This window comes from Sinocyclocheilus anshuiensis, unplaced genomic scaffold (genome assembly GCF_001515605.1).
Source record: "Sinocyclocheilus anshuiensis isolate Anshui unplaced genomic scaffold, SAMN03320099.WGS_v1.1 scaffold265, whole genome shotgun sequence".
NCBI classification, from domain to species: Eukaryota; Metazoa; Chordata; class Actinopteri; order Cypriniformes; family Cyprinidae; genus Sinocyclocheilus; species Sinocyclocheilus anshuiensis.
Window position 1 is genome coordinate 210,949 of NW_015536465.1, and position 15,439 is coordinate 226,387.

General features: G+C 35.9%; 1 protein-coding gene across 1 annotated transcript in view; it reads right to left on the reverse strand.

Moving 5' to 3' along the window:
• The window catches only part of LOC107688464 (integrin alpha-9-like), a 97,952-nt gene that overhangs the window by 71,258 nt on the left and 11,255 nt on the right, over nt 1–15,439 (reverse strand). Inside the window, exons 4-8 of the mRNA XM_016486173.1 lie at nt 8,724–8,847; nt 5,649–5,716; nt 1,466–1,595; nt 1,304–1,389; nt 1,142–1,204 (exon numbers count right to left, since the gene is read on the reverse strand). Coding sequence (XP_016341659.1) covers nt 1,142–1,204; nt 1,304–1,389; nt 1,466–1,595; nt 5,649–5,716; nt 8,724–8,847 — 471 coding nt within the window. The remainder of the gene's footprint in view (nt 1–1,141; nt 1,205–1,303; nt 1,390–1,465; nt 1,596–5,648; nt 5,717–8,723; nt 8,848–15,439) is intronic.

Here is a 15,439-nt window from a genome sequence, read left to right on the forward strand (position 1 = left end):
AAGTAAATAATTTGATTACTGACGCCCATGTAAACGTAGTCATTGATAATAATAAGAAATGTTTTTTGAGTATCCACCTTGTTTTTCCTGTAAGAGCAGGCGTGGCCATTTGTAAATTGAATGTGACCCGCTTGCAGCTATTTTTAGCTGTACAAAACACCTAATTTTGCTGATTGATATTTCAAACTGGTGTGTCTTACCATATTATTTTAACGTATTATTATAATTATGAACACACTGGTTTGTAGTGCAAACCGTTTTACCGTTTACTGCACTTTGTTCCCTACAGCGGTTAATGAACCGGAAGTCTCGCACATTCACAGAAAATGGCTTACTTCCGCGTTGAAAAATAAGGTGGATTGACCCTTTAGACAAAACATTTAAAAACATTGTGTATTTTGCTGAGTATCATATTTTGTACATCAGGCTTTTATTTGGTGCAGTTGCTGATATTTAGATGGCCAAAAAAATAAGATAAAATAAATAATTAAGAAAATAAATGAGAACTTTATAACAGTATAGCAGACTATGTGCATAAATTTCACATAAATATCAGTTGTCACCTTACATCTCCCAATAATATGTCTTAGTAAGATGGTATAGTTTTATGATCAGAGCTCTGTAGTTTCAAAACATATAACACAATGCAATACAATGATGACTGAAAGATGAATACATTCCTCAAAAGCCTGATGATCATATTTGATCATTTTGATAATCAGTAAATGTTTTCGTAAACCAAAAAGTGTGAACCAAGTGAAGCAAGACCTGAAGGTGGTGTTTTTAAAATGACAGTAAAAGGCTTTTTACTTGCTAAAAAACTATCAATCAGATGACAGAAGGCATGTAGTAGAATGTGTACAGCAGGTTTTAACAACATTTTGATCATGTTGATAATCAGAGGCCTTAGAAAATTGTGTATCAAATATGATACAGTAGGCTTTATAGAGAAAATGATCCTTTTTGCCTTTTTAGGATTTAAACAGTACCAGTCCCTACAAATTCTCCAAAACAACTCTTTCTGTGTTCTTCAGAAAATAGAACTTTTCCTATTAAGGAACTATGGTGGATTATATAAACGTTTTACATTTGGAATAAATTATGTTTGTAAATACTTAGAAAACCTGAGCATCATACTCACCATTTTCCCTGAGGCTTGAAAGGTCTTCACAAGAGACGTTCCTTCAATTCTGAAGATGTAAACCTAAAACATGGATGACAATGTAGTTTTGGAATGTCAAAGTGAGTGTAATGTAAACAAAACCTGGAACCAATGATGCAAATTCTGCAAGAAACCACTCACTTTTCCAACACCACTGTCTTGAGGAGCACCAGCTGCCACGTCTATGGTATTCGGGGAAGAGAAGTGACCAGCTGTCACAGCATACCCTAAAACACAAATCTGTGATGGACTGACTACAGCATGGATCACTGAAGCAGTTATTAATATCTGAGCAGGTATTACCGAGGTAACTGTATCTGCGAGGACTCAGGTTGTCTTGATTAAGGTTGTAGTGAGTATTGGATGTCATGTTAAACACTTTGACTGTTCCGGTCCAGTAATAAGAACCAGGCGCACCCATGATAACCAGCTCCTAGAAAACAACATAAAAAACAATAGATATCCATTCAAAAAGCCACCAACTTTTCATCAGGTTTCAGCAGATTCCCTTATGACTCAAAGAAGTTACATTTGAAATCATAGGAGAAAAACAAAGAGCTGTTGGTGAGGCTCTTCTCAACCGAAAGCCACAAATGATGCTGTATGATCTGCTGGTAACCCAACCATGAGCTGAAAGGACGGCTGTCGTTCATCGCTTTGATCAGTCAATGGAGTCTTAAGCTGAAGGAGAACTCAAGCCTTTGAACTGTTTTAATTGCTCCCCATTTTTTGTGACACTTTGTGAATGTGTAACTCCAGAAGAGAAGAATGTGCAATTAATATAATATAATATAATATAATATAATATAATATAATATACTGAACCTGATTTTATTCCGATGACTTGTGATTTAATTTACATGCTTAATTCCTTAGTTCATTTTAACCTCAATTTAGTTTCATGGCATTCACTATGGTATTACTAATGTTATTTATGAAACGTTTACCCGTGATAAAAGAAAAGAAAATATTTCAAATATAGTGGTTAAATGAGTCATTTGTTTTCATACTTGGCACTTTTTCCTGTTCAGAATAATTTGTGTGAGGAACCGTTAACAGGCATGTAAGATGCAATGGCAAAAAGACAGACTTTATTGTCCCAAATCGTTTCACAGCACAGTCTGCTTGCTTCGTTCTGATGTCCCATGTCTGTTCAAGTCGGGCTTTTGAACATGGCCGCTGGGTAAGCATGATGGTACTGATGTTCAAAAGATTTGAGGTCAGTAAGATTTTTTTTTAAATAAATTATTTTTTTAATAATAAAATTAAGTTTTATTTCAAATAATTGCTGTTATTTTGAACTTTCTAATAATCAAAGAATCTTGAATAAAAATTTATCATAGTTTCCACAAAACTATGAAGCAGCACAACTGTTTTCAACATTGATAATAATCAGAAATGTTTCTCGAGCAGTAAATCAGCATATTAGAATGATTTCTGAAAGATCATGTGACACTGAAGACTGGAGTTATGATGCTGAAAATTCAGCTTTGTATCACAGAAATAAATTATATATTTTAAATATATTAAAAAATATACCAGTTCTTTTAAATTGTAATAATATTTCACAATATTACTATTTTTACTGTATTTTTGATCAAATAAATGCAACCTTGGTAAGCATAAGAGACTTCTTTCAAAGACATTAAAAATCTTACTGATCCCAAACTTTCAAACAGCACTGTCAAAACGTCAATAGTTTTATATTGTTTATTTTATTTTATAATTTTTTTAAACCGGCAATGGTTAGAACCCTTAAAAAATCCCTATTAAGAAAACAGAATGGAAAAAATACTTGTGAAACCAAGCCACTAAAAAAGTTGCGGGTCCCTGTTGTGCTCTAATCGAAATACAGTATATAATTCAAAAAATGCACAATTTGTCATAAATATTTAGCTCTGAATCTTTGGTGGAAAAAAACCTTTCCCCTTTTTCTGATAGCCATTATCTCAGAGGATACAAATATAAAAGTGTGGGCACATGGAATATCCCTCATGTGACGAGGAAATGGGGTCTTTACGTAGTTCTTTTGAGTTCTGTCAAGCCACAAATGGATGCTTTTCACTGCTTTTTCCATTTCACAATGCCTGACTGCTAAAAAAAACCCCACACAAATGCTATTTGACCCGTTCAGTCCTGCCAAACGCGTAAAAACAGCACCACCAGCTGAGCCATCAAAATTCACTCAAGAATGAAGACATCTGTTTTAGACGCTTAAGGTCTTGAAGGTCACTTAAGACGTTCTGCCAAATGATAAAGTGCCATTACCATCCAAACTACAAAGCAGCCGATGCAGATGCCATTCTGCTATGGGTTAATTCCTCTCTGACTGAATTGAGGTTAGCTTTAATGCAACAAGACAACAATAGCTCTGTTTCAAAACCTAGTGAATTGGGGAGGGAGTGAGTTTCCAGTCATATTTCAAAAAGCAAATTGAAGAGGGTCAGAGAAAGGCTTGCCGCGATAGACGGTGCTTACAGTGATACCGGTGTTAAGCCGCAACACCGGTTATGTCACATGCCCACCGCAGCACCGACCCCCACTGTCGTTTAGATTTTTTATAGTAATAAAAATAATTTAGTTCAGTAAAAGAACAGACACTACAATTAAAAACTGAACGCGGCTGCTTCAATGCAGCATGCCGAACGACAGTCGCATCACAGATCAGATTTCATTTCTCCAGTGAGGAGAGTGAGTCGAGCTGACTGACAAGAAGAGTGAGGTGAGACAGACAAGACGATGGCGGATGATTTAGTTTCGAAACAAAATGCAAAAGCGCCTGTTTGGCAATATTTTGGAATTTGTAAAGCCTGCTGATTTTGCCATTTATCTAAGGTGATTTTGGAAGTTTTTTTTTAAACATTCGTTTCTTATTTAATTGGTTCCACATTGTTTGCTGATTTTTGCTTTATTTAAATATTAAATATTTAATATTTAAATATTTATTTGGTTATATATTATACATGTTTACTTAGCCTATTTCCAGTTTTGTAAACCTATTTAAACTTTATGTAAGTTATTTGTTATTTTATATTAGGCATAGCTTGCCCTATAGCATGGTGTATTTTTATTTGTTTTGTTAATAAAAGTTCTATGTTTTAAATATAGGCTAAAGTGAGTTTGACGTTGTATTTTGTTGTTGCATTCAAGCAACTGACCTGAACTGAAGCTAATTCGAAAGTGAAAGTAAAATGCGCACGCCGCTTTTACAAGTTATTTAAAAGCGAAGGAAAGCGAGGAAAAGAGGGAAAATTCAAACGAACTAAAAACGAACAATTGGTATTATCGGTGTTGTCACACGTCGATTAACCGGTGGGAAAATTTCCTCACCTTCACAACCCTAGTCAGAGAGTGATCTAGTGATGCTATTGATGAACTGTTGGGCATCACATCTGTCAGCCTGTGTATCTGGTCCAGAAATTTCTTCCAAAGACTGGACTGCATGTTAATAAATTGGCTGCACTACAGACAAAACACTGCAATGGTCAACGTACAAAACAAAGGGCAAGTGGACAAACAATTTGCAGCCTTCAGCAAACGTGTGCATCGCACACAAACAGTCTGAATTCTGTTCAAATTCCTGCAGGGATCTGTTCGACAGAGGCCGTGGACACAAACCAACGGGCCTGCTGAGCCAAAGACTGGAATTTATGCAACCTTCCTCTTAAAAAACAAAATAAACTTAAATCATAATTTACACACCGCTCCAAAGCCTTTCTTCTTTTTTAAAGTATGTTTTCACAGCTTTTTTTTTTTTCATACAATAAGTAACCAGGGGCTTTCAAGCGGCAAAATAACGAAATAAATTAAAAAAACAATTTAACCATTTGAAAAAAAAAAAAAAAAGAAACTCTGAAAAATTTATAATATTTTTCATTAGATTATATTCTTCTGTTTTCATTTTAGCAACATTTATTTATTGTCATTTTTTTTTTACTTTTTTAAAATGTCTATAAAGTTTTTAATTAATTTTATTAAAAAATAAGCTAAGATAAAATATATTAAAATATTGTTTAATTTTATTTTATTTCAATTAACGTTTATCTCAGATAATGAAAATGTTTTTATAGTTTTAGTTGACAATAATAACCCTGATTGCCATCCTACACAACTCTCAACTCTCAATTCTCATTCTCAAATGTGAAAATATTGAAAATATTCAAATGCACATCAAGTTGTACAGACTACTTTTATTGATCTTCATAACCACACATAGAAATAAACAGATTGGAAATTTTGCTAAACAACTTTTTGTTTTTTTGTGTTCTGAGGAAGAAAGAGCATCATACAGGTTTGGAACGACATGAAGGTGAGTAAATAATGACAGACATCTTTAGTTGAACTATCCCTTTAAAACCCTGGAGAGTGAATATATCAATCATACTGTGCTATATGTGAGTGTTCATACATGTAAACACAGCAAAGACTCACCAGCCCAGAGTGCCACACATGTAAAAACGCATAACAAGCTCGTACTTCTACTGACCTCAGTGAAAACGCCTGCGATCCCGGCTTGGCATGAGCCATGTTCTTCCCCATAGGTCTTCTTATGGTCTGTGAGAGTGAGTAGGGGGACAGAGAGAGAGAGAGGAAGGAAAAAAACAACAGACCACAAATGATTTCGCTGTGAGCCTGAGCCAGCATTTACTGGAGTTCTTCCGACATTCCATATGGAGTTAGTCAAAGTCCCAGGTCCATCCAAGAGGAATCTGGGGGCAGAGAGACAGACTGAGAACGACCTAGCAGCTCTCGCTCAGGAGGGCTTTGAGAACGGGGGGGATCGCTGTGCTCTCCGGTTACAGAAAATATTAGGCTTGGATCCCCCCATAATGCACTGCACACACATAGAAGGCCCCCAATGGCAACTCACTGGAGTCAGGAAAAGATATGGAAGGAAATAAATAACTCGGGAGCTGGACACGGAAACAAATTCTGATCAAGAATTCATGCACCCTCCTTTGCTCTTTCCTCAGCAAATCAAAACATCTTGTAAAATACGAGGAATCCTACCGGGATGATGAAATTCAATGCTGATGGAGGCGTTGAATTTAATATACTACAATAACATCTGTCAGAAGTATAATACGTGATGGGGGGAGCGATAAACAGCGAGCGCAAGCCAGTTTTGATAATGACGGCTGTTGATTGGCATCCTTAAATGAACCTTTCGGGTTCAATACAAGTTCATTTCTGTGCATCGGTGGCATGCTGTCGATTACCACAGAAAATAATGTTGACTCATTTCTCAGTTGGTAAAAATAAGCAAAAAAAAAAAAATGTGTTCATAATAATGTACTTGGAAAGTCTGTGGGGTAAAGCACTACACTAGGACAAAAACGGAATTATACTCAATTCTGAAAGTATAGCCACAATACTTAAATATAATACACTGTAATATGAGGCCAGTGTGAGAAAACTCAATATTGCATTCAATATTTCTCCTGTCATGAACATGTAAAGGCTAAACACTTTTGCATGAAAATGCACAAGGAAAGGAGATATTGATGAAGAAAAACTGCCTTAAAAATAACTGTGAATTCTGCTAAAATAAAATAAAAGTTAAATTAAAATTAAAATAAATTAAAAAAACTGAATTGTGCTAAAATGAATAAATGAAATGAATGAATGAATGAATAAATAAATACATTAATTAATTAATTTAGTTGAAATGATTTTTTTCTGGTATATAATATTATGCCTCAAATTAAGGTAAAGCTGATTAAATTAAGAACCTTGAACATTATTTAAATGAATGAACGAACAAACAAACAAACAAATAAGTAAGGGAAGACAAATTCAGGTAAAGCTTACAATTATGAACCTGGAGCATTCCTTTAACAATGAGGGGTTTTTTTTGTGCAATTTTTATTTTTTTTTTGAGATTTCATACCATGGTGACATCATGTTTTTGTTTTTTTGACATGCACTGTGTTCACAATGTTTGCTGAATAAAGGTTAAACCATCCTTTATCTTGATGTGCAAAGAGTCAAATATTTAGCCATCATATCCCTGAATGTGTTCTCCAAACTCCCAGATGCTGCGCCCTGCCTGACAGGTCATATTTCTCTCCAGTGTGCTGCTTCTTTCTGATTCTGGAGGTGCCAGCGCTTTGATGCCAGAAAACATCAGTCTGAGGTTTTGGAGGAAGCTCAGGGTGCCATAACTCATTGTGAAGCCCGTTGTGAACATGTGCCACAGTAAACAGTGTCATCTTTCCAACTTGTTCAGAGGGTTCAAGGCTCGGACTTGGCCGTCATTTCTGTAGTCTGCTTCAGTGGAGTGTGTGCTGGACTTCTAGTGTGATGAAGACCAGAAATTCTCTAACAATAGGGCTGATTATCACTAACTACCTCACAATACATTACACAGTCATACAGTGGGTACGGAAAGTATTCAGACCCCCTTAAATTTTTCACTCTTTGTTATATTGCAGCCATTTGCTAAAGATTCAATACACACTGTAATGAATCACCGTATCATAACTGAACCACAATTTCAACCGGCATGTAGAGTGACTATGCAGGATCAGTTTCAATCTCTCTCACGCGGTTCACTTGACTTTAGTCCATTATGGCGCCTCATTGGATGCGGCTCTGACCACACTGAGAAACAGCGGTTTCAGAGTTTGTGCTTATTTAGTTGACCTGCTTCTACATTAATTGAACTGTGGTTAAATTATGGTAATACTTTGGCTTAGAGGTTTGCTCAAATGACTAACCCTAAGTATTAGCAATAGTAATAGTGATGTTTGCTTTATCATTTACCACTAACACATGCTTTCATTGCTGAATAACAGGAAAATACCATCAGTGATATTGAAACTACTGATACAGCACACTGAATGTTATTTTACACAAATCACTGGTAAGTTATAAGACTGTAGTGATGTTTTTGTTAACTAAAACCAAAACTATTAAAAATAGTTTTTAAGTGAAATTTAAATTCTAAAATGTATATTATTTTATATTACTTTATATTATTTTGTGCTTTTTGTTTTTTAAACATTATATTTCACTTGAATTATTTTTTTGATTTCAATTTTTATTTGTACTTCAACTGAAAATGGGAAAAATTACTTTCTTACTCTTATTTTTATCTTATTTTCCAAATATTTAAACATAAATCAAGATACATTTACTTGAGAAGCAAATTACTTTACATTACTTCTATACACACACACACACACACACACACACACACACACACACACACACACACACACACACACACACAAACACACATATCAAAATTAAGCAAATTTATGCTTAAAAAAGAAAAACTATCTGCCAATGGAGTCAGATAAATAAACTTAATCCAAAAGGAAAGAAAGATTATTTATTTTTATATATTTTTATATTATATATATTTTAGACTAGAATTAAATGCTACAAACTAGAATTAAATACTCTCTCTCTCTCTCTCTCTCTCTCTCTATATATATACACACACATTTATAAAATACTATATTATTAAATACTATAATAGTATATAAATAATCCTAAAATGACACTGCAAGAAAGATAACTGAGATGAGTTACAGTTGTAAAGAGCGTGCTGTACCTTCATAACATGGTATGAGAGGCTGTGACTTGCCCTGCAGAGTGGCTGGAATGACGGAGCAGTATCCGTGAGGGAGGATATACTCTGATTCATAGTACACATTCTTCCAGCGGTGAGCACAGGCCTGCAGACAATAAAAGAAAAAGGTAATGGCTGAGAGATGAGGACTATAGAAGTCAGTCAGGGTAGGTGGCATATTTAATTTGACTCGAATGGCAGGTACAGGGTAAAAGACAGTACAATTACAACCCATTAACAACCCTCTACATTGCGAGTAAATCACTCGCATATGCGACTAAATCTTCACTCTGGGCGACTAAATGATGTCTAATATTAGCCATTTGCTAATAAATTCTCAGATTTTACTCGCCAGTGTGTGAGTTGGAGGCTAAGTATAAGTTTAGCTCAGATATATTTTCACTCGCCGAACACTCTGACTGTCAATTGCCAAGGCGTTCGTAGAGGGCTGATTAAACAGACTCTACATCCCTTACAGCCTCGGTTTCATTTGCATCCAATTTAATATGGTCTACCATGACTAAGGAATATACAGCACACACATCAGGTCTTCATCAGCATCGCATAATAACTGCACCAAGAAACAAACGGGATACACAGACAAAACTTTTTCTCTTTATCCCAGCTCCAAATGAACTTCTGAGGCAAAACTAGAGCACAGAGCTAAGACTGGACACAGCTGTGGATCTAATATATCCGCTGAGTGGGGGCTGGTGGTTTTAGAAAGCTGAGCATCTTCATTCAAACAGCTCTGATCTCTGGAACAACAGAAGCGCTGAAGGCTGTGAAGGCAGCCAGAGAGCAGAGAGACACTGAGAGAGAGAGAGAGAGAGAGAGAGAGAGAGAGAGAGAGAGAGCAGAAAGGTCATAGACAGAGGATAAAAACTAAAGTAGAGTTGCATTTCTGATGGAATTCATGAAAGGAACTTCTTGTAAGGCAAAATAGTGTTAAAGTTTCAGTTAAGCATATTGGTTTGTTACAGAAACCCTGTTACAGAGTCCATGCATTAATACTGTTTTTCATAATGTTCTCCTGATTTTGACTTAATTTTCCTCATGAGCAAAAACTGGGCGGCAAATATTTGGCAATCAATATAATCAAAATATCCCAATGTACATATAAAATATTAATTATAATTATTAGTACTTTATATGTATATTGGGATATCTTGATTATATTGATTGCCAGATATTTGACGCCCCGTTTTTGTATAATATAAATATAAATATAAAATACCGATTAAATAAAAAAATGAAAAACACTATTTTATAAAAAAGGATTTTGTTACCTCCATCCAAGACAAAACAAGAAAAAACTTTACTTTTAAGATCAAATATCAAATATTGCAATGACATCACTACTGCCGGTTAGATATGCATTAAAATTCATGTCCGTAGCACAAACTGTTTACGCATCAAAGTATAATGCATTGGTTTTTGTGTTCGTATGAGAAATAGAAATAGTGGTACTTGTCTTAGCAAACACCAGTAATGAAACAGAGGCACACAAAACAGAATTCAGCTTTAATCAAGTCATTATACCCTAGGAAAAAATATGGAAATGATCAAGCAACAAACCAAAACCTCTCTGTTTTGCTCATTAATAATACAGTCCCATAATCGTCTGCCACAACCTTTCCTTTCCCTATTTGATCTAATCCCTCGTCGAGGAGCTCAGGACTGTAGAGAAACCGAATTCCCTCAAAAACAGTTCAGCTTCCTGTTCCTCCACTTCCAACAGCGCTTACACAGCTCAATGAGATAAACAAGCGAGTTAAAAGATATTACAGCCACACAGATTCATACGTACGCTCACACATGTTGTCAGATGACTATCTGGCAGTAGTTTGTTGTGTTGAGAAATGCTGCTAGTCTGTTTGACTATGTCGAAGCCTAAAGCAGTCTGCTCAACCTAAACTCACTCGATAACCATCTCAGTTGAACGTCAATAAAACAACCTCAGCCTAATGACAACCAAAAGAACAAACTCCAACTTATTCCCTGGCAGCCAGTGTTGGGAAACACACAGGACAGACGTAATAAAATACTTAATGCTTAATTAAATCAGGAACGAGTCTGAGAGGCTCTGAGTCACCACGGATCATGGGCTAATCATGTTCCTGCTCATGCTGAGAGCTGATTGGCTGAGTGAAGGCCGCCACAGCTGCACAACAGCTTTCTTACATGCCTTACATATAAACATGAATCTCCACAAATACAGCTATTTGTTGCGGTGCGACACGCACTCACACTGTAAACACATACATCTATAAAGGACATGTTGAAGTGCTTTCAGGTTATACATGCAATATATTTTGTATACACACAGCTTTTATTGCAAACCTATGGAAGCTTGTTTCCGCCACAGAATAAAAAACATGAAAAAGGTAATTGGGACCTTTTATTTAACAATTCTGACTTTTTTTTCCCCTCACAATTTTTAGTTTATATCTCACAATTCTAACAGTTTTTCCTGCTATTCTGAGTTTATATCTCACAATTTTAACTTTGTTTCTCGCAATTCTGAGAAATAAGTCATTAATCTGAATTTATATTAGGGCTGCACGATAAATCGCATGCAATATTTAATGCGCATCTTGTCAGAAAGCCGGTTCTGCAATCAGCGGTAAATCTCAATCACCTGCGGGCTTTCACATTGAGTTAAATATCGCATGCGATTTATCGTGCAGCCCTAATTTATATCTTACAATTTGGGCTTTTTTCTGGTAATTCTGAATTTCTATCTCACAATTTGGACTTTTGCTTGCAATTCTGAGTTTATATCACACAATTTGGACTTTGCTTTTCACATTCTGAGAAAAAAAGTCAATCTTAATTTATATCTAACAAATCGGACTTTGTTTATTGCAATTCTAAAAAAAAAAAAAGTCAGAATTGTGAGGACTAAAAAAAATAGAAATTGCATTTTTTTTTAATTCTGTGGTGGAAACAGACTTCCATAGGTTTGCAATAAAATAAAAAAACAGTCTGAATTACGAGACGTAAACCAAGAATTCTGACTTTCTCGCAATTCTGACGTTTTTATCAAAATTCTGAGTTAACATCTCACAAGTCTGTGTTTTTCCACCACCAAATAAAAAATAAAAAAGGTAATAGCAAATTTTTATTCTGACATTTTCTCGCAATTCTGCATTTATATCTTGCAATTCTGAGTTTATATCTCGCAATTTTGAAACAAAGTCTGAATTGTGGGTTAAAATTCACAATTACCTGTCTTACTTTTTTATCATGTGGCAGAAACAGGCTTCCATAGACATTAATCACACTACAGTTCAAAAGTTAGGAGTCAGTAAAAATGCAATAAAAACTGTAATATTGTGAAATATTATTGCAATTTAAAATAATTCTTTTCCAGCACCATTACTCCAGTCTTCAGTGTCACATGATCCTTCAGAAATCATTCTAATATGCTGATTTGCTGCTCAAGAAACATTTCTTATTATCAATGTTGAAAACAGCTGCACTATTTTAATAATTTTGTGAAAGAGTATTTTTTCAAGGAATCTTGGATGAACAGAAAGTTCAAAACAACAGAATTTATTTGAAATAAAACTCTTGTGTAACATTATAAATGTCTTTACTGTCACTTTTGACACAAACGGTAGCATACATATAAAGTTTATGGTGCAATCAACATATCGAAAAGTCCAATGTCACCTCTGTGGTGAAATACACTATAGAAAACACATGGTTGTAGGCTCTAAAATCTGATTGTATGAGCTACGCCATGTCTTGGTTGTTGTGCCACATCTCCTGACAAACTCCTCCTGATTGTGTTGGCATCTCCCTCGCACGTGCCTGAAAGTCCGAACTTGTAAATACTAATCTACCAACCAAATTACCATGATTACAGCTTCCACTATAACATGTCATCTCTCCCTCAACCTCTTTGATTTGAACACATCAGTGCTGTAAATGTCCTTGCCTCCAATCAGACCACCCTGATCCTGCCTTCCTGCAAGATGCCCATCAAAACCCAGAGAAGCTCAAGGCTTCAACCCTCACGGCAGCTGAGACGTAACGAGGAGTTCGACCTCGAGTCGGACCACCACCACACAATTCAAGTCTGAAGAAACCAAGAAGACTGATGCTAACGTCTTGTTTGACTTGTTTGTCCAGTTGAAGCATCTCTTCTAGAGCTCCAGTTTGTCATCATGAGAAAATGTCCCTCACTTCAAACGCTTTCTCTTGATGTACAGTACAGCTGGAGTTTAACAATGCGGTTGTCGTGAAAGATTCTGTAACAATGATGGCTTCATAATTTCTGCCCATGTTTTACAAGTCGATGGGGTTTGTTTTAAACAACTGCTGAGATGGTTGAAAATTCAGTCGTTAAAGGCAGTTAAGAACAAAAATTGTGGAACAATGGATAAAGTAAGGCATGCTTGAAGTTATTACTTAAAAAAAAAAAAAAAAAAAAAAGAAGTCGATTGTACTCTTATTGGAGAAAAGCAACTAAGCAAGCAATTTCCTACTCTGATTCATGCACAACATCACTCAAACGTTGAATCAACACATAAAAAATCCAGACAACATTGACCATAATTACCTATTTAACGCGGAGTATTTAATTTTTATGTTTTATGTAAACTTTGAGCAGGTTTTCTTTCTAATCCGTTTCCTCAAAGTAAATGTTCTGTGCAATATTAAGTGCAAATCTTAATGTTTAAAGGTCCCCTGAAGTGCCTTGAAACATGTAATTTCAACTGAAACAGGAAGACAAGGCGGGACATATCGAGCAGCCCCGCCCCCTTTTTAAATGAGCCAATAGCGTTTTGTTTATATCTGCACGGGTCAGAGCCGTTGAGCTCGGTAAAGCCGCATTTGACAGCCACAGTCTAATAGATTACCCCCTATATTCAATATGAAACAAAATAGTGATCATAATCATGCTGAGGCTGTGTAGTTTTAAAAGTGTTTTATATATGCCGACTTGCGCATATGATCCGCTCCGTGCGATCGCGTCTCTGGACCAAAGTCCGGATCAGACTGTGCGCGCTGCCGCAGTTCGCGTGACACAACGTGAAACCAGACCTCATTTGCCCCAATCGAAAGCATATTTACACTGTCTGAATCGTTCCCTATCGCCAAATATATTAAAACAAATTTGTGTTTAAAGTGCCTATTTATAAAAATCAGTCCAATACCTTTATTGAAAAATCCTAATAGCCTACTGAACACATTATTGAATTGACTCATATTTTTGTTTTGCTGTCTGCTCTCCCTCCTTACCTAAACTATAAATCCATGCGAAAACGTCAAAAAAAAATCATTGAGTCGTTTTGGCGGAAGTAACTAAAAGCTTTGAATGCTTATATCTTCTAAATGCGAATTTTGTCACTGTTTTGGAGCACACTGCCTTATAGATAACCTTAAGACTAACATATTGATACTAACACCCAAAAAACTTTAATTTTGATTTCATGGGGACTTTTAAGCATATAATGATATTCTAGGGAATTGTGTGCTTCTAATTTTATACCAATAGTTTGAACAGGACCCTTTTCTATTCTAACACAACAATGCCTCTGTGTAAGGCAAGGTTAAAAAAAAAAAAAGATTGATTCAGTCAGTGTGGAAGAACTTGACTGGTCTGCAGAAAGCCAAGTCCAGCCGGTCATATGCGAGCAATTCACATTAATGCGCTCTCTTCTGCTCTCTCTCTCTCTTCAGTAACTGCATATGGCTCATTCCTCTGTTAGATCTAAATTTTATTTAACGGAGGCTCGGGGTGTTAGTAAAAATATTCGAAAGTAATTGTTTCACGTCGTGGCCGCACTATCATATTGGGCTTCCTTTTTCGATAGGCTACTAACGAGAGAATGCCTCCACTCAAATCCGTGCACTCACTACCATATTTCCTTACGGCGTGTATCCACTGTTGCAGCACGAGAACTGCGCTCAGTGCGGCTCAAAACACCAAGCGCGAGCGACAATGAGCGGCGTTGAATGACAGAAGTGATATTGCACCAATTACAAAGAATCACGATAAATGCAGACCTTGAGCCAAAAACTCATAACCAAACACCAATGACTTGTACATACATATGGACAAAAGTACTGTATACTAAAGTAGTCAAACCTGTTCATTAGAAGGGGGTGTCCCAATACTTTTGGCAAAATAGTGTACAAGCCATACTAGCTATTCAAAATCTGTCTGCAATTTAATAATATTGACCTATTACTTTTGCTATTGCTTTTGACCATTAGGTATCAGTAAGATAATTCATTCAGAACCTGTTTTATGGACATAGACTTTCCGTACCACACTATTCTGCTGATATGGAATGAGTTTGACTACTTAATCAGTTATATTAATAAAAAAATGCTTCACTGGGGCAAACAAAAAAATCCTAAGCTTAACAGCTGTATTCCTTGTTTGCTAGCTACCTATGCACCAGTGGTGTAGTCCTAAAGAAAAAAGTGGTTTACTATTACCCAGTAATATTACCCTATTACCCCCCCCGCCAAATAAAGTTTCATTTATATAGTCATTTATTAATATTAATGCAGTGCATGTGACCCTGCCTGTGGAAACCCAGCTAAAGTTTTTTTTTTTAAAACAGTGGATGAGTAATTCACTCCTTGACGTGTTTATTGCTTTAGTTTAGTGTGGCAAAATAGAAGCGCAGCCGTAATTCGCGTGCAGTGTATCTGGTTGCCATGACAACCTCACG